The following is a 17,663-nucleotide window of genomic DNA, read 5'->3' as shown; positions in this document are numbered from 1 at the left end:
GTCCAACATCTGGAGAGCCAATGTTTCTCACCACTTCCCTAAGAGATTTCTGAGTCTCCCCCCTCCCACCCACCACCTGCACCCAGAAGCACTGGAAGAATTTTCCTGAGATAGGGCTCGTCCACACTCCCCCCCCCCCCCCGGCCGAGAAAACCCACTGTTTACCACTGAATCATAAGGGTCAACTGGGTTTTCTCCGGATTGAAATTTGCTCCAGTTTAGTGCTAAAGAGCAGCTTTTCCAGGGGGAAGCAGAGGGGTATTGGGCAAAACGACTCAGACCCGTGCCTAGATAGCATGGGACAATCAGAAAACCGCTCAGACCCGTGCTTCCTAGGCATAGGACAAGCAGAAGTGTGGCCGAGCCTGCGAAGAGAATATCTCAAAATACATGGGGAAAGAACCGCTTGCAAAACTGTGTTTCCTTTTGGTAGTTTTGGCTTCTATAGCTCACTGTGTGTGTGTGTGTGTGTGTGTGTGTGTGTGTGTGTGTGTGTGTGTTTTAGCCTCTCAATTACGTGACTGCTTTCTAATCATCTGGTACCAGTGTTGTAGCATGGGTTGTCACCGCCCGGGGCATGTCAAGTATTGCTCCCCATAACCCATGGTTCCTGTTAGGGCCGGGTGGCAGTGACTAAGGTGGTAGGGAAGGGTCTTCCCATCAGGGAGAGGGAAGCTGGGGAGGGGGCAGTGGCAGCAGTCGTTTATTATATTATTACAATTTATTTCATAATTTTTTACACTGCTTAATTTAAAAAAAATCTCCAAATGGGGTGGTTGTGCTTGAAATTTTGTACTCCCCATTTTTATTTTTATTTTGTGCCTGGGGCAACAGCCCCTCTGCTCGCCACCCAGGCTACGCCACTGTGTGGGAACCTGGAAGATGAGAGGCACCATCTATCTGTACTGCATCGTATCTGCTCAGACACTGTGCATGAGGACTTACAAAGGATGCTGGGAGAATACAGGGATGGAGGGGATAGCGATTTGTGGGGGCGGCTAAACACATCGTCATGTAATGCTATGGCCTGGAGGCCTTTTGAGGCTCTCTGTCCATTCACAAAAGCTCCTCCAGGCTTCAGTCCTATGCACTGGGAGAAAACCCTGTAGAACACAGAAATACTTACTCCCAAGTAACCATTCCTGGGGTTATGCTGCAAGGGAATCCGAGGCTCTTGCCTGGCTCCCTCCTTTCTCCCCTACTGCCCCATCCCCCCCCCCCAAAAAATTTAAAAATTCAGCCTTGTAGCCAGTTGCAAGACATTTGAATTTTTAGCCCTAATAAACATGCTTGGGATTACAGATTACTTAATCAAAGGTCAATCCCAGTGAGTTCAGTAGGCCTTTCTTACAAATAAGCATGCATGGGGATTGTAATCTTAGAGTGAATAATTTACTTTGGTTGGCATTTTAGATTTTAACAAGCTTTGGAATATTCTCAAGACGTGAGTGAGGAAGGAAAGCAGTAGACGGAAGAAGCATATGAACAAGGAGCCCTGGGGGAAACTGGCAGAGTTACGTGGTCCACGTGAAGCTCTGATTAACAACTCCTTAGCTTTAAGCTTGGCTCTGAAACTTAATGTATTAATTTAAAAAACCCTGTACATCCATGAGGTCTAGAAACTTGGGAGGGGTTGGTTGCTCTAAAAGTAGAGATTTCTGTGTCACTTCTTCTTTTGACATGTAACTACTGCCCTGATTGGTTTGTTCTGGTTGCATCTTATACTGAAATCACATTTGCATTTTAAGTGCGTGAATCATCATTTGGAGAGTGCAGAAGGAAAGAGAGAAGGAAGTTTTTAGAGTCATCAACAGAACACCTCTTTTGTGTCCTGATGTCAGAAGTATGTTTAGCTGGGGCCATGGGTAGGGCCTTCTTGGTAGCGGCCCCTCCTTTAATTGCATTTTACTGCATGGTAAAAAGCCTTCCTTTTTAAGAGGACTTTTCGGCCAATAGCTGTCTTAATCTTCCTCATATTTTCTCTCTGCTGTGGGCTTTAAAATGCAGCATTTGTCCTGCGTTACAATTTAAACTGAGGCCATTTTGATGTAATTTCAGTTTGTTTGGCTGTTTTCGTTCCTGTATTGACATTTTTTATATGGTTGCTTTACTCTTTTATGACTGTTAGCGCCCCTTGAAGATTTTAGGAAGGGCAGGAGAGAGATCTTTTAAAGAAGCAAGAGAGACTGAGATCCGCACTGGTGGAAATGACAACATTCCTCACGCAGATGCCGCAAAAAAAAAAAAAAAACACTTTCCTACGGGGAGATGAGGTTAACATGGGGAATAAGCCCGTTCCCAAATGTGCACAGCTGTACGGAAAGAGGACTAGAAGCGCATTTCAAACAGAACATGCCAGGCACACGCATAAAATAAACTGCAGGGAGGTTGTAAATTCACCTTCTTGCACAGCCATCAATCGATTAATGCCCCCCACCTGATAGGAGCACATCTAAAATGGTGCTTGTCCTTCGCACACCAGGGACAAGGGAGAGGCTCCCCAGTGTCTGAAACCTGTTCAGAGTCTTAAAATGCCCAATAGAATATCCAATCAACAGAATCAAGGGGGTTTTTTTTGGGGGGGGGAGAGAATTCTGCTCTGGATGGACTGAAACTTGTGTATTGCAGGAGTCACGACGGGCGAGGAAGCCTCATCATTGACTGTGAGCACACATTACCGGCTTAATTAAAACGCAGCCTGGTCCTTCTTTTTCTCAGTTCCATAGCTGCCAAGTTTTCCCTTTTCTCGCAAGGAAGCCTATTCAGCATAAGGGAAAATCCCTTAAAATAAGGGAGAACTTGGCAGCTATGCAGTTCGGATTGACGCTGGTTCTTGAATGCATCCCAAAAACCAACATCCCGCGCCAAAATGACATAATAGATCTGTGTTGTGGCTACCATCATGTGAACACGATAGGGCGGGGGGGGGAGAGACTATTGGGTTGTTGTTTTTGTTTTTATTATGTATTTTGTGGTTTTATATCTTGATTTTATTCTGTGGACGCCCGGGTGTAGGGCGGTATATAAATTCAATAAATAATAATAATAACATTGTTTCCCAAAACCGGCATCGGGAGGCAGAGTCCACACAGGAGAGTGTGTGTTTTTTTTGTGTGTGTGTGTGTGTGTGTGCGAACACACATCCCTCGCCTCCTTCCTATGGCTCTTTGTTCTTGCTGCTTGGCTTCACCCTCCCCAGCAGGTTGGGGATGATTTAATGGACTTGATTAGAAAAAGCTGGCTCTCTCTGAACTATATTTATGCTTCTCTCTGGGTTTCCCCCTTGCAGCCTCACGCAGGCGCCTGGGTTGTGCAGGCGCTCGCGGACCACCACCACCACCCCGCCCAAACACACAATGTGCTTCAGAGAGAAGCCTTCGCCCTGGTTGCATATGAACACATTTTCTGCCCCCCCACTCCTCCCTGGATTTGCCCGCAGGCTCCCTCCTTCTCCCTGCTGAAATATCTGGCTGCATCTCTTTGCACATGGGCTTCCCGAAGCGTTGCCTGGGCTGGGGTGTGTTCATGTGCCATTGCTGCCCCGACCGCTCCACATGCCTGCCTCCCCATGGCAGAACCGCTTGCCTTTCCCTCTCATTCATGCTCACTCCCCCTCCCCCTTATTCATGCCCGAGCCAATTCCTGGGAAGGGAGATGGCAGGGAGGGGGGGGCAGTGTTTGCCCACAGCACTGCTGGGGAACACAAGCCGGGCAGCAGGGCAACCCACTCACCCCTTTCTCTCTTTGGGGGCAGGAGTGCCCCCCCTGCCTCTGTTCCTTAGAGCCCATCGGCCACATTGTTATTCATACAGCCTATTATTTCAGAATGAACCCCTGGGCTAACATTTCCAGGAGGATCACATCAAGCTTTGCCTTGAATATTAAGCCTTCGAAACCTTGCAAGGCAAGGCGAGGGGAGGAAGGAAAACCCGCTTTCGATTGCGCGGCCTCACGATGCACACACGCACATACACACAATGCACTCCCCTCCTCAACGTGAGAGGCAGGGGAAGATGTGTTTGTGTGTGTTTTTGTTTTAATCTTAAGTGGAAGATGGCAAAACCAGCCAGAGGCTTTTAGACAGGTTTTTTTTTTAAGGAAAAAAAAACCCTTAAAGGTTAATTTCGACTGCCTTCTCGCCGCTTGGATGACTTCCATTAATGCTGTGCCGCACCAGGTTCAGTGTGCCACGAGCATCATGCTGTAGAGCTCGCTGCAGCCGCTACCACATTGGGAGGGAAAGGGGGGGAACCTCCGAAGGAACTATTAGATCCCACCCACCCAGTGAGATTTGGCAGCCACCCATTTTGGGAGCCCTGAAGCTTGACCTGTTATGGGGACCCATTTGCGACCAGCAATGAGCTCTGGGTTACCACGATGGCGTTGTTCCATGACAGATCACCACAATTCCAATTTTCTCAGATTTTGAATAAAATTGCTGGGCTGGATTACTTCACACGTCAAAGTCACTAGTGTGAACAAAAATTTCCAGTGCCTTCTAGTTTTCGGGTTACGGGGGGCATGATGCATCCTAGAATGAACTGAGTCATGTCACTCAAATGGGGTTCTATAGACTCCAAAATTTTAAGTCGCTTCTGGGGCCCCTCTGAGATTAGGGCGTCCTGAAGCTTAAACTCAATAGTTCCCTGGTAGATTACCCAGTCACCCTCCAAGTTGAGGCTGAAAAAGTGACGACCTGCAAGTCATTGGTGTCAAGCAGAGGGTCCCCTCCCTCTCTCTGCCATTCCCCCCCTCTCCTGGCTCAGATCCCCTTTGTGTTTATAATTGTTGGCCTGACACATAGAAATATAGCCTGCAGGGTGCTTTTCCTGTCCCTTACCTCTATGGCGAAAGACACTTTGCCTGGCAAATTCCTGTCTCGTGTTGCTGTTATTAAAGTCGTGAGGTGACAGCGTAGCCAGCGAATGAGAGACAGTCATGGACTAGCTCTTTGACCTCTTCATAGCTCTAGATCTTGATTCCGCTACACCAGGTTTGAAAACCTGGGAACCTCCGAAAGGACTGGTACCCTGAAGAACTACAGCTCTTACCATCCTTGGCCATCAAGCCATGTTTGCAAAGGCTGGTGGGAGTTGTAGTTCAGGAACATATGGAAGGTCAAAGGTTCCTCACACCACGCACGCACACAAACCACAAACACACAGAGAGATACATATACATAATGCGCGCACACACACATTGCAAATGCTTCATGGGCCCTGTGATGTTGTTGACAGTTACGGCTAATGCTATGTTTCTAGAAAAAGAAGGGTCAGAAATCACCATGAATGCCTGCCTTGTTCTCTTAAAATGGCACCAACCTGAGAGGTGCCAGAATTGAATTCTGGTAAATTTGGGCTGGAAAAAAAAGCTCTGGTTATGGCTCTCCCATGCATCACTTTTGTCACAACCTGTGGAAATGCACTCTGGTCCGTGACCAAAATAAATTCATTCATTCAGTTTGTGGCAACTCAGATACATAAGCTAGGTGTCAAATGGCTCCATAAACCAGGGTTACAGTCACCAAAGCAGAATGAGAATGCCTAGTTGGCATGGGGGGGGGGGCAGACAGCTCAAAAGTCAAATTTTTCAAGAGAACTTTTTGGTCCCTGAAATTCCTTCTGATTGTGCAGATAAAATATAACAGAATTCTGCAGGATGTGTTGCTAGTGTGGGAAAACAGTCAGGATCCAAGGATCCCCAGGCATGCACCTCCAGATGGTGGAGACGTCGGATGCCATCCTGGCACCCGGGCATCTTCGCTTGGTTGCAAGTGGCTGGCAGCTAGGTGCAAAATGCACCTGGTGGATTTCGAACGCTGATCTGAAGGCACAGGGGAAGTACATTAGAAGTGCAAAGTGGGCACCTTTCATTTTACACTTCAGAGCCGTGGACCTGGTAGCCACTCAGATTTTACAGATGTTGCTACACCTGGCCAACTGCCTTTTGTGGCATGGATAAGCTTGCCAGCAATCTTCCTCCTGTGTGTCTAATAACAAAATGGCACATGAAGATTAAACAGGTGAAGTAGCTCTGTAGAAAAACGGCAGGAAAAATATGCCCACCTGCTGAATTTCCACTTGTTGCTTTTAAAGACACAGCAGTGTGGCTAGTTTAAAAAAGAAAAGTTGGGAACCCTACTTTTTCCGAGAGGTGTGCTGTGCACAGATCCCCAGGGATGTTTGCATGCCTTGTCCACCAGCCTTCTGACGGAGATATAGAGACTCTTGATTATCTGCCAAAACAGAAACAATATTTTAAAATTGTGCTGGATGCTGACACCGAATCTGTTACAGAAACCCGATGCAACTGTTCTCTCTTTTCTGGCTTTGCTCCATGAAAAAAATATCCTTAATTGACTGAATCAAAAGGTGTCCGGCCTAGAAATAGAACAAAGAAGGCAGTTTGGTAAGAAGGCACAAAGGTGAATGTAGTATTAAGTCATTATGCCCAAGATGTTTCTGCTTCATGCAGTTCATCCGAAAAGGAAAATCTCAGAAATGGATAATGAAGAATGATACTTCATCACAACTGGGCTACCAAAAGAAAAAGAGTTAAGCATTTAGAGGACGGCAACCTTATTGTTATCTGGGAGTCTGCCCCATTGAACTTAGTGGGGTTAACTTCTTAGAAAACACCGTGATACATATACCAGATACAAAAAGGAATAATTAAAATGACTAATGCAGGGATGGAGAATCTCTGACACTTCAGATTGTTGGACTCCAATTCCCATCAGCCCCAGCTAGCATAGCCAATGGTCAGGGATGATGGGAGATGGAGTCCAACAACGTCCAGAAGGTACCCGGTTCCTTAATGCTTAGATAATGCTTTGATGCTGAAACCTTAGCAGACCAATCTAACCAATCTCTTAAAATTAACCTATTTTTTGTTGTTGGTTTGTTTGTTCCTAAGGATAAATACCTGGTGTTTGTGGGGTTTTTTTGCTCCTGTTACACAATGGGACCATCATTATCATCAACATCAATTCTTAAACTCAACAGTTTGAGTACCTCCCAGTAGCCGAATCTCTGCTGTGCTGCATTTGGCAAATCAAGTGTTTGTTATCAGGACATAAGCATTATAGCCTTTCAAAAGGACTGCTAAGAAAATAAACAGTAGTGAATGTATTCTAACCTTGGTTCTGTTCCACAAGTTGCCTTGTTCTAACTCACTGCTATTCACTCCCTTTCAAGCACTGGAAATTGCAGGGCTTATGTTCAAAGGAGGGCTCATCACACCTGCAGTCTTATGTTCGGTGCTTAGCTACTGAGGGAATAATCCAGACCCTCCAAGTGTCCCGATTTTCCAGGGACAGTCCCGGATTTACAGAAGCTGCCCCAGTTTCTGATTTGATCCCGGAATGTCCCGCTTTTCCTTAAGGTATCCCTATTTTCATCAGAGAAATGTTGGAGGGGACATCTCTATTTTCACTGGAGAAATATTTGAGTGTCTGGAATAGGATGTCCCTAATTTCATTGGAGAAGTGTTGGCTGGTATGATCATTGTGCCTGTAAATGGGAGCAGAATGTGTTTGCCACAATACTAACCACAGTCAGGCATCTTATCCAGGATTTTGGGGGGGGGCTTAAAGAGCAAAAGGGGGCACACAGCGGATGGGCACTGAGTCTTCCCTCCCCACCCATGACTTCCCTCAATCTCCTGACCCATAAGAGCCACCTCCTAGGGGCTGAGGTTCTTTTGGCCCCCAATAAATATTTGAGGAGGCTGCCGCCCCTCAAAATTGATGAGCATTGCCATTCAAATGGGGGGTGGGGTGCCGTGTCACGTGATTGATAATGTGTGGTGAGGCTTACCTTCTCCCCCCAATAATTTATTCAAGTTTGCACCCCTGTCCTGACTTCCCCCAGCAGATAAGCAGTAGACACGGGGAGAGTTTAGTGCCCCTTACTCTAAAAATTGCAACCCCACCTGCCTTGATCCTACCAACCCAGACTGCAGTTGGGGGCAGGAAACTAGGCTGAAAGGGTCTGGTTCAACCCCCTGCAATTCAGGAATCATTTTGCCCGATGCGGGACTTGAACCCATAACCTTGAGATTGCGAGTCTTGCGCTCTATTGACTGAGCTTTTCTGCTGGCTGGGGCAGGGCGCTGGGGATTTAATGAGTCAGACCTGCCAATCATCAGATCTAGTTTGGCTCTTTCAAGGGTCTTTCCAGGCGATCGGTTTATAGCACAAACAGATGAACCGCTGTTTGGGATCCAGATGCTTCCCCTCAAGGAAGCTTTTACTTTCTGAGGTGCGCTGCACATGTGTCAAGCGTTCAAACTGTGTAGTGCATTGTTGCTGCGAGAAAACACTGCTCTCGCCCTAGCTTGCCTCGCCAGTGGAGCTGCTGCAATTTGTCATGCCATCTGGTATGTGGCTGCAGACAGTGGCCACAGACAGCTCCCGGGTGTTGTCAATGGCATTGCAAATGCCCGCCTATGGCACAGCCTCCGCTGTCCCAAAAACGAATGCCTGAGCCCCACTGTGCCTGTCTCGCTAGTGCTCAGCTTGTGCCGGCAAGGCAAAGAAAACCGGAAACTGCCTTTTGCTAGGTTTATTTGCCCATCCTCTGAGTGGAGGGAGCTGTCCTCTTCAGGATCTCACCCAGAGGCATATTCCCTGTTCCATACTGTTTGAAAAACAACCTCCAAAACTGGGGTTCTATGTGCACAAAAATGGAAGGAAGACGTTCCAAACAAAGAAGAATGGATAAGTAAGATAATGAACTGTGCAGAACTGCCCAAATTAACAGCAAAATTAAGAGACTCTAATGATTGAGTGCTTTATGGAAGAACGGGTGCCTTTTTCAGACTATTTAAAGAAATATTATAGTATGATGGGCTTGTGAGCAGGATTTGAACAGTGAGCAACAGAAGTAATTAGATTCTAATATTGTGATTATGATTTTTTTTAGGGTTGCCATATGTCCTCTTTTTTCCCAAGACAAGTCCTCTTTTTCATGGGTGTGTAAACTGAGAGTCGTCATAGTGATCCATAGTTAAAAGTAGAAGTCGGCAAATGTTTCCTCTTCTTTGCTCTTCAAAATATGGCAACCCTATTAGGTTGCAGCAGAAGGGGAGCAGCAACAACACGCAAAAAGAAGTGAGAAGTCGACAAAAATAAGAGGAAAGGCGAAATTGTGTTTTGATTGTATTTGTTAAAAGTGTTGAAACTTAATAAAATATAATTGGGAGGGCCGGGGGGTGGGGTGGGCAAGCCACAAAACTGGAGATGCCCAGGATCGAATACAAGACCTTGAGGGGTAATTGGCAAGAGATTCTCTAGATCAGAGATGGTGATGATGATGATGATTTATTTACTTATACCCTGCCCATCTGGCTAGGTTTCCCCAACCACTCTGGGCGGCTCCCAACCAAATATTAAAAACACAGTACAGCTTTAAACATTTAAAACTTCCCTAAACGGGGCTGCCTTCAGATGGAGGCCAATGTTATCCAGCCCATGAGCAACATTCTCCTGTTTGCAACTTCTCTGGGGGTGTGGCCAACCAAGTCCAGAGCACACATACCTCACAGTAAGCACATCACAACACATGCAATAATCACACACCCCATTTCCTCAGCTGATCTGTGCATGTAAAAGTTATTTTCCTGCCCGGCACTGTGACAGAAGAGGGAAAACCATGCTCTCTCTGCTTTTTAGATAATCAGTGTGAGAAGCAGAGATGGTGCAATTTCCCACCCCATCATAGGGCTGGGTAGAGAGCTTCACCTGCCTTGGCTTGTGGGAAACATTACAAAATTTGCTTTGGGGCCAGATTTAGCCTATGAGCTTGCCACCCTTTCTCTATTTTTACTCTCTGGACTTCCCACCTTCCCCTCCATGGGTTCTGTTCTTAAACCTTTTCTACTGCATCTTTTCCAGTAATCCACGTTTTTCATAACTCCATTGTCTCCATAGTTCTCATTACAATACAAGTGTTATTGCAATCCTGCTAATGTTTTCAACTGCTTACAGTGGTCTCCAAGATAAATTATTTAAAAAATTCCATGCCTTATTGAAGTTTTGGTCGTTCCTGAGCTTTCCAGTCAATTTTGCCATTTTGGCATAGTCCAACAGTTTAATTTGCCATTCTTCTCTGGTAGGGACTTATCTTCTTCCCATCTCTGGGCTAGTGCAGCTGTTGTTGCATACATTAAAAGGCTTTTCTGCTCCCTTGGAATATCAGCACCTACAATTCCTAATAGAAAAGCCTCTGGGTTTTTTTTATAATAAAAGTTATTTTAAACATATTTGTTTCAATTCATTATATAGCAATTCCCAGATTGCTTTTATTACCTTGCAAGACCACCACATATGATAAAAGATGCCTTCTTTTTCTTTACATTTCCAGCAGATATTTTCCACCCTTACTCTAGATCAGGCACTTCCTAGAGACTGTGATCTACTCTTTAAAAAAAAAAACCTGGCAGTGATCTACCCCTTTGATTGAGTTGTTGAGGTTTTTTTTGGGGGGGGGTGAGCCAGAGTTGTTGAGTTTTTTTTGGGGGGGTGAGCCAAAGTTGTTGGGGGGGCGATCAGGATCCTAGGATCGACCAAGGACACACCGCGATCAGCTGGTTGATTGCGATCGACCAGTTAGACATGCCTGCTCTAGATCATGCCCAAAATGGATCCATTGCCATTTCTGGGCAAGTCCCTTGTTTAGAATCTAAACAGCACCCACCCACCCAAATGCAGTAACCCATTGCATGCATACTGGGTGCCAGGTCTCATAGAGTGAGGTTGCATTTGTTAAAATGCAATTGGGGCGATGCTACGAAGCTGGTGTTTTCATAACCGCTGGAAGAATAGACGAGGGAATCTAGCTCCCAAACCTGCTTGTCCTCACCCTGTGCTCCTCATTTCCCCCTCTAATGTTGGAGAAAAGGTCTCAGGAGTCCAAACTTTGCTAAATGTGTTTTCTGACACTGTGCTGTATTCCTTTGCTCTCTTTCGACGGGCGCGCGCACACATTCTCTTCATTTACTTTTTCTCCTGCCCAGATGCTTTGATGAGTCTCTCCCCTGAGCTCATTCTGCTGACTCAGCCCATCAGAATTAACAGGCAAGCAACCTCAGCAACTGCAGTGGCCCCAAGGTTGGGAGGGGGGGAGGGGAGAGATGGAAGAAAGGAGCATGCAAGGGAGTCTCCTCTGCTAGAAGCTTGGCAATAGCAAGGTGTAGGGGTGCTGTAGCTTGGGGTAGTTTCAAATACAACTTGTGCTACCCACCCTCCAAAAAAATATATCATCGAAATAAATGAGAACCATGTTGCAATATCCTTAAAGCCATATTTAGACAACAAAGCAGAGAACAGCAGCTCAGGATTGCAACCAGGATTTGTAGATGGAAGCTCTTCAGGGCCGGCCCTACGGCCAGGCTGGGTGGTGCAGGGCCCTACGGCGCCGGCCCGCCAGGGGGCTCCGCGACTGTGCCCGCCCGCCGGCTGGCCGATCTGCCGGTCTGCCGCGCAGCTGCGCCCATGGCCCCCGCGCTGTGCCGGCCCGCCCGCCGCTTTGCGCTGCGCCTGCCTGCCCACTGCGCTGGGAAACGGGGCAGGGGGCGCCGGAGGGATCCGTCGCACCACGGCGCCAGGGGCGCTTAAGACAGCCCTGAAGCTCTTGGAAAGCCTGCGTCATGAAAGATTCAGAACAACAGCTGGGCAGGAGCCCCCTTCCACTCTGAGGAGGTTGTATCCAGTGCGGAGACAGGGAAGACCCACTTTTTTCTGATAAAGGCCACTTTTGTTGGTAGACGTTCTTGGGGATCCCTGAGCTCCTGAGAGACTGTGACAGTCTCTCCACAAAGGAGCCACTCTCAAAGAATCAGAATAAAAACTGGAGTGAGTCTCCCCCCCCCCTCCACACACGCAATGAGACTGAGTGCCTCATTGCACTCAGATGTCATACCTTCCAACATTTCTCCAATGAAAATAGGGGTGCCCTATTCCTCCTCCCCCCCCTCTTCCTCTTTATTACCGTATTGGCCTGAATATAAGCCTCACTTTCCCCCCCCAATTCCAACCGTGAAAACTTAAAGTGCGGCTTAAATTCGCGACCTTACAAAAATTGGCTTTTACGATATCGTTGCTGAAAAAGACAATGCGGTAAAACGGAACGGGTGTGAGTGCCTGCGGAATTTTAAGGGAGCGGCTTATATTCGGGTATTGTCTTATTTTCTTTTTTCCCTTTGAATTTTAAAGGTGTGGCTTATATTTGGGTGCAGCTTATATTTGGCCAATGTGGTATTATTATTTATTTATTTATTTATTTATTTATTTATTTATTTATTATTATATCCAACCCAGCTGACTGGCTTGTCCCAGCCACTCTGCGCATTTAAAAAAAAATCCCTATACAGGGCTGCCTTCAGATGTCTTCTAAATGTTGTATAGTTATCTCCTTGGCTCTGGGTTTGCGTAACTCCATACCCTCCAATATTTCTCTGATGAAAAGAGGGACATCCAAAGGAAAAGCGGGACATTCCGAGATCAAATAAAAAACCAGGACAGCTTCTGTAAATCCGGGGATGTCCCTGGAAAATAGGGAAACTTGCAGGGTCTGCTCTTGCTCTTAAGAGAAACCAGGCGGTCTGTTCCTTTCTCTGCAAAGGCAGACTGTTGCCCGTTCCAGCTGCTGGCTGCAATGAGCTAACAGGGATCCTGTTGCTCAGTACTGTATTGCGAACTGCTGCAAATCTGCCTGCAGTTTTGTTTATATCCCTCCCTCAGCTTTTTTCGCTTATTTCAGAGACTTCCAAAAAAAAAAAAATAAGAAGGGAGGTCCTCTCATCCTAACCAGCACAGTATAAATGCTCCACTTGACCCATTCAGCGTCTGACTGCATTTGCACATAGCCTCCAACCCAAAAAGGGGTGTGTGTGTAATTGTGCTGGTGTTTAAAATAGCACCGGGAGAGAGAAGAGGCTGCAGCGGAGGAGTTGCGATTTCTAATGATGCTCGCATTGCACAGCACTAATAGCACTATCAGGATCCGAACCACAACCCACCACGTTATGTAAGTTCCCTTCTGGCATCTCGCCAGCTTTTTTGCAGGTATGCACGCACACATTATTTATTATTATAAATAATAATAATAGTCCAGGAAATCTGATATGCTCACCTGCATAGTGCAACAGGGTGAAAGCCTGTGTAGTGCTAGGACCGGCAAACCATTGAATTTCCAAAACACATTTCAAAGTGTTTCTTGCTGACCTTTAAAGCCCTAAACAGCCTGGGCCCTATAAACCTGGAGGAACATCTCCACCCCCATCGTTCAGCCTTCGGCTTAGACTCACTCTGACCCCTTATATGGGATTTGGTATATAAATTTTCCCTGGCTTCTTTGCCCATGTTGGACCAGCATGGATAGCTGGCTCAGGTGAATATCTGATGTTTCCTCCCTTTATGGTCTTGATTTATGAGCTACTACTAAAATGAGGGGGACACGGGTGGCGCTGTGGGTTAAATTCTGGGCTGCATCAATAGGAGTATAGCATCTAGATCAAGGGAAGTAATAGTACCACTGTATTCTGCTCTGGTCAGACCTCACCTGGAGTACTGTGTCCAGTTCTGGGCACCGCAGTTCAAGAAGGATACTGACAAGCTGGAACGTGTCCAGAAGAGGGCAACCAAAATGGTCAAAGGCCTGGAAACGATGCCTTATGAGGAACGGCTTAGGGAGCTGGGTATGTTTAGCCTGGAGAAGAGAAGGTTAAGAGGTGATATGATAGCCATGTTCAAATATATAAAAAGGATGTCATATAGAGGAGGGAGAAAGGTTGTTTTCTGCTGCTCCAGAGAAGTGGACACGGAGCAATGGATTCAAACTACAAGAAAGAAGATTCCACCTAAACATTAGAAAGAACTTCCTAACAGTAAGAGCTGTTCGGCAGTGGAATTTGCTACCAAGGAGTGTGGTGGAGTCTCCTTCTTTGGAGGTCTTTAAGCAGAGGCTTGACAGGCATATGTCAAGAATGCTTTGATGGTGTTTCCTGCTCGGCAGGGGGTTGGACTGGATGGCCCTTGTGGTCTCTTCCAACTCTATGATTCTATGATTCTAAACCACAGAGCCTAGGGCTTGCCAATCAGAAGGTCGGCGGTTCGAATCCCTGTGACAGGGTGAGCTCCCGTTGCTCGGTCCCTGCTGCTGCCAACCTAGCAGTTTGAAAGCACGTCAAAGTGCAAGTAGATAAATAGGTACCGCTCCGGCGGGAAGGTAAAGGGCATTTCCGTGCGCTGCTCTGGTTCACCAGAAACGGTTTAGTCATGCTGGCCACATGACCTGGAAGCTGTACGCCATGTCCCTTGGCCAGTAAAGCAAGATGAGAGCCGCAACCCCAGAGTCGTCCGTGACTGGACCTAATGGTCAGGGGTCCCTTTACCTTTACCTTACTGTCTATATAGGCTGCCAGCGGCTCTGCAGGATTGGAGACAGAGAAGAGTTTTTCTCAGCCCTGCTTGGAGATGCCGGGGATTGAACCAGCGACCTTCTGCATGCAAAGCAGATGCTCTGCCACAGAGCTATGGCCCTTCCCCTGTTCTGAGAGTGGTTGCTGTGGCAACGGGACTCTGGCTTAAAACAACAACATCTAACAGTCCCCTCTTTTCTGCCGTGCTCCCAGAGGAAGGGCCCTGGCAGGTGCACAAGGGGGCTCAAGTGGGAGATGGAGCTGATGCCATATGCTAATGGCTTCCTGGCGAAGGGCTCTGAAATTCAGCCCTTGCATGTTTGCATCGGCGTGACATCATCTTGCTTTGCCTGTCACTTTCAGCGGGAGAGAGACAGGAAAGTCATCGTCATGGCAGCCAGGGGAGCTGGTATGATGTCAGGTCTGTACAACTTGCAACCTGCCCTACTGAATAGTGCCCACTGGGGGGGGATCAATAGCCCCCTCCCCTCATTGGTTCTTGCCTGTCTAAGGACTGCAAGATTGTATGGACCTAGTCAATGGCTTTCGGAGTGGCAAACAAGGAGAAGAAATAGACTCTGGACACTTAAGACTGCATCTGAGAAGTTGCTTGGTTGCATGCTCTGGGTGGCTTTGCACTCTCCCTGAAGGAGAACTAACCTGGTCCCGAGCTCCATAGGGCCTTATATGTTAGCATCAAAGACGTGAATTTGGCCTGGTAGCAGATTGGAAGCATGCAAACAAGGTAGTTTGCCGCCGCCCCCGCCCCCAAATAAGCAGCCAAGCTTTTGTGTTCTGCTCTAGCTGCAGCCTCTAGATCAATCTCTCATAGCCTCCAACATTTCTCCAATGGAAATAGGGACATCCTATTTATTTTATTTTATTTTATTTTTACTTTTTACTAGCTGGCCCTGCACGCGTCAAATGGAGGGTAATAGCCCCCCTTCAGATCCCCCTGAGTCTCAGAGTCCCCCTGTTTTACAGGATCTCATGGCGGAGGCAGGGTTTGTGGGTGTGGGCTAGACTCCATGGGGTGGGAGGAGGAGGTGGAGGAGGAGCTGTGGAAATAACGCCACTTGAGGGCGCTGTTTTAGTTTGTGGAAAAGCAGGTTTTTACCTGCGCAGGTATGAGATGTGAGCAATCCGAGGTTGTGCAAACACTCGGGTAGTGGCATAGACCGTTGTGTCCAAATTCCAGGACAATCGGTCAAGCGGTTTCGGAGAAAAGTGGAGCCCACAGTTTCACCTTTTTTACATTTATATATATATATAGATTTTTTTATTTTTTTTATTTTTTTATACCCTGCCCATCTGACTGGGTTGCCACCCAGCTACTCTAGGTGGCTTCCAATGTATATAAAAACAAACCATTAAACATTTAAAAACTTCCCTATACAGGGCTTTCATCACATATCTTCTAAAGGTAGTATACAGTCAAACCTCGGTTGTCGGACGTAATCCGCTCCAGAAGCCCATTCGGCTTCCGAAATGTTCGACAACTGAGACGCGGCTTCCGCTTGGTTGCAGGAGCTTCCTGCACTCAAGTGGAAGCTGCGTCGAACGTTTGTCTTCCCAAAAACGTTTGAAAACCAGAACACTTACTTCCGGGTTTTCGGCATTTGGGAGCTGAAACGTTCTAAAACGGAGACGTTTGGGAGCCGAGGTTTGACTGTCGTTACTTTTCTCCTTGGCTCGGGGGGTTTGCATAACTACATGCAACATTTTTCTGATGAATATGGGGACATCCTAAGGAAAAGTGGGACGTTCTGGGATCAAATGAGAAACCAGGATGGCTTCTGTAAATCCGAGACTGTCCCTGGAAAATTGGGACACTTGGATGCAGGTAGCGCTGTGGGTTAAACCACAGAGCCTAGGGCTTGCCAATCAGAAGGTCGACAGTTCGAATCCCTGTGACAGGGTGAGCTCCTGTTGCTCGGTCCCAGCTCCTGCCAACCTAGCAGTTCGAAAGCACGTCAAAGTGCAAGTAAATAAATATGTACCGCTACAGCGGGAAGGTAAACGGCGTTTCCGTGCGCTGCTCTGGTTCGCCTGAAGCGGCTTTGTCATGCAGGCCACATGACATGGAAGCTGTACACCGGCTCCCTCGGCCAATAACGCGAGATGAGTGCCGCAACCCCAGAGTCGGTCACGACTGGACCTAATGGTCAGGGGTCCCTTTACCACACAATAAAGCGATGGTTGTCCTTTTCTTTCCTAAAGGAATGGGCAAGTTCCTTATGGATAGGCCTATCAGGGACTCTTAGCTGTGATGGCTAATTGGACCACCACCCCCCAATGTCCAAAGGAAGCCTACCTCTGAAAATGCAATGCTCAGCATGGGCAACTGAAAGGAGTTGCCACCTTCATGTCCTCCTTAAGAACTTCCCATGCACACCTAGAGGGCCACTGAACAGACAGACCTTTAATCCAGTCTAGCAGACCCTCTTATTTTCTTACTGTGTGCACAGGCCCATGATAAGGCAACAACATCTCTGGCCACCTGGGGAGCAAGAAACATCACTATAACTTTGTGCAGCCAGCAGTGTGGCTCGCAAGCGATAAAACGACGCAGAGACAGTTTCAGTGCTCCACATCGAGAGCACGCCATCCATGCTTTTATTAGTTGCATCCATGCGCCGCTGCCACTGCCCTAGCCCTGCAGAGACAGCACCATCTGTACTGTGAACCGCAGGCCTTAATACAGCGGCATTCAGTCTGATGTCTCACCACACTGTACCATAGTACCAAGTGCCAGGCAGCTGCTCTGTCTGGGGTATTCAGTCCAGTACAGCTATAATAGCTGGCACAAATACTGCAATATCTCTGCTCTGCACCACTTGTGGTTTTTCTAGGGCCCTAAGCCAGAGTCAGATATCGCAGACCCTGAGCTGTGATGCTATCTCCTCCAGATCTTCGGATACTGATACAAAGCCTGCTGCTTTCTTAGCCGTTTTGAAGAGATATGGTTAATGTACCACTTCATGGTTTGACTTGCACAAGACTGATCTGACCTGCTGATCCTGCCAAGGATAGGGGTGTGTATACTTCTGTAGCTGGCCTCATGGGTGTCACCTAGGAAGTGTGGCCTTCTGGAAGACCATCTCCTTTCCTACAGACCCTCCTGAGTGTTAGGATCAGCAGAGGGAGCCGCCTTGGTGGCTCTGTCGAGGCTGCTCAAAATTGAAGGGGAGGTTCAGAAGGACTTCAAGGAGAAACGTCTGCATAACTCTTGGGGCCACCCA

At 47.3% G+C, this 17,663-nt stretch overlaps 1 protein-coding gene across 2 annotated transcripts in view; it reads left to right on the top strand.

The window, feature by feature from the left end:
- ASIC1 (acid sensing ion channel subunit 1) overlaps positions 1-17,663 on the top strand; it is a 177,541-nt gene that overhangs the window by 20,818 nt on the left and 139,060 nt on the right. The window contains exon 3 of one of the 2 annotated variants that reach the window (XM_060270982.1): positions 15,890-15,911. The exons of the other annotated variant lie outside the window; for it this stretch is intronic. Within the exon in view, the coding sequence (XP_060126965.1) occupies positions 15,890-15,911 (22 nt within the window). The remainder of the gene's footprint in view (positions 1-15,889; positions 15,912-17,663) is intronic. 2 annotated transcript variants of the gene reach the window in all.

This window comes from Zootoca vivipara, chromosome 2 (genome assembly GCF_963506605.1).
Source record: "Zootoca vivipara chromosome 2, rZooViv1.1, whole genome shotgun sequence".
Taxonomy (NCBI): Eukaryota; Metazoa; Chordata; class Lepidosauria; order Squamata; family Lacertidae; genus Zootoca; species Zootoca vivipara.
The sequence above is the reverse complement of the archived record's forward strand: the minus strand, read 5'-3'. Positions and strand labels throughout refer to the sequence as shown.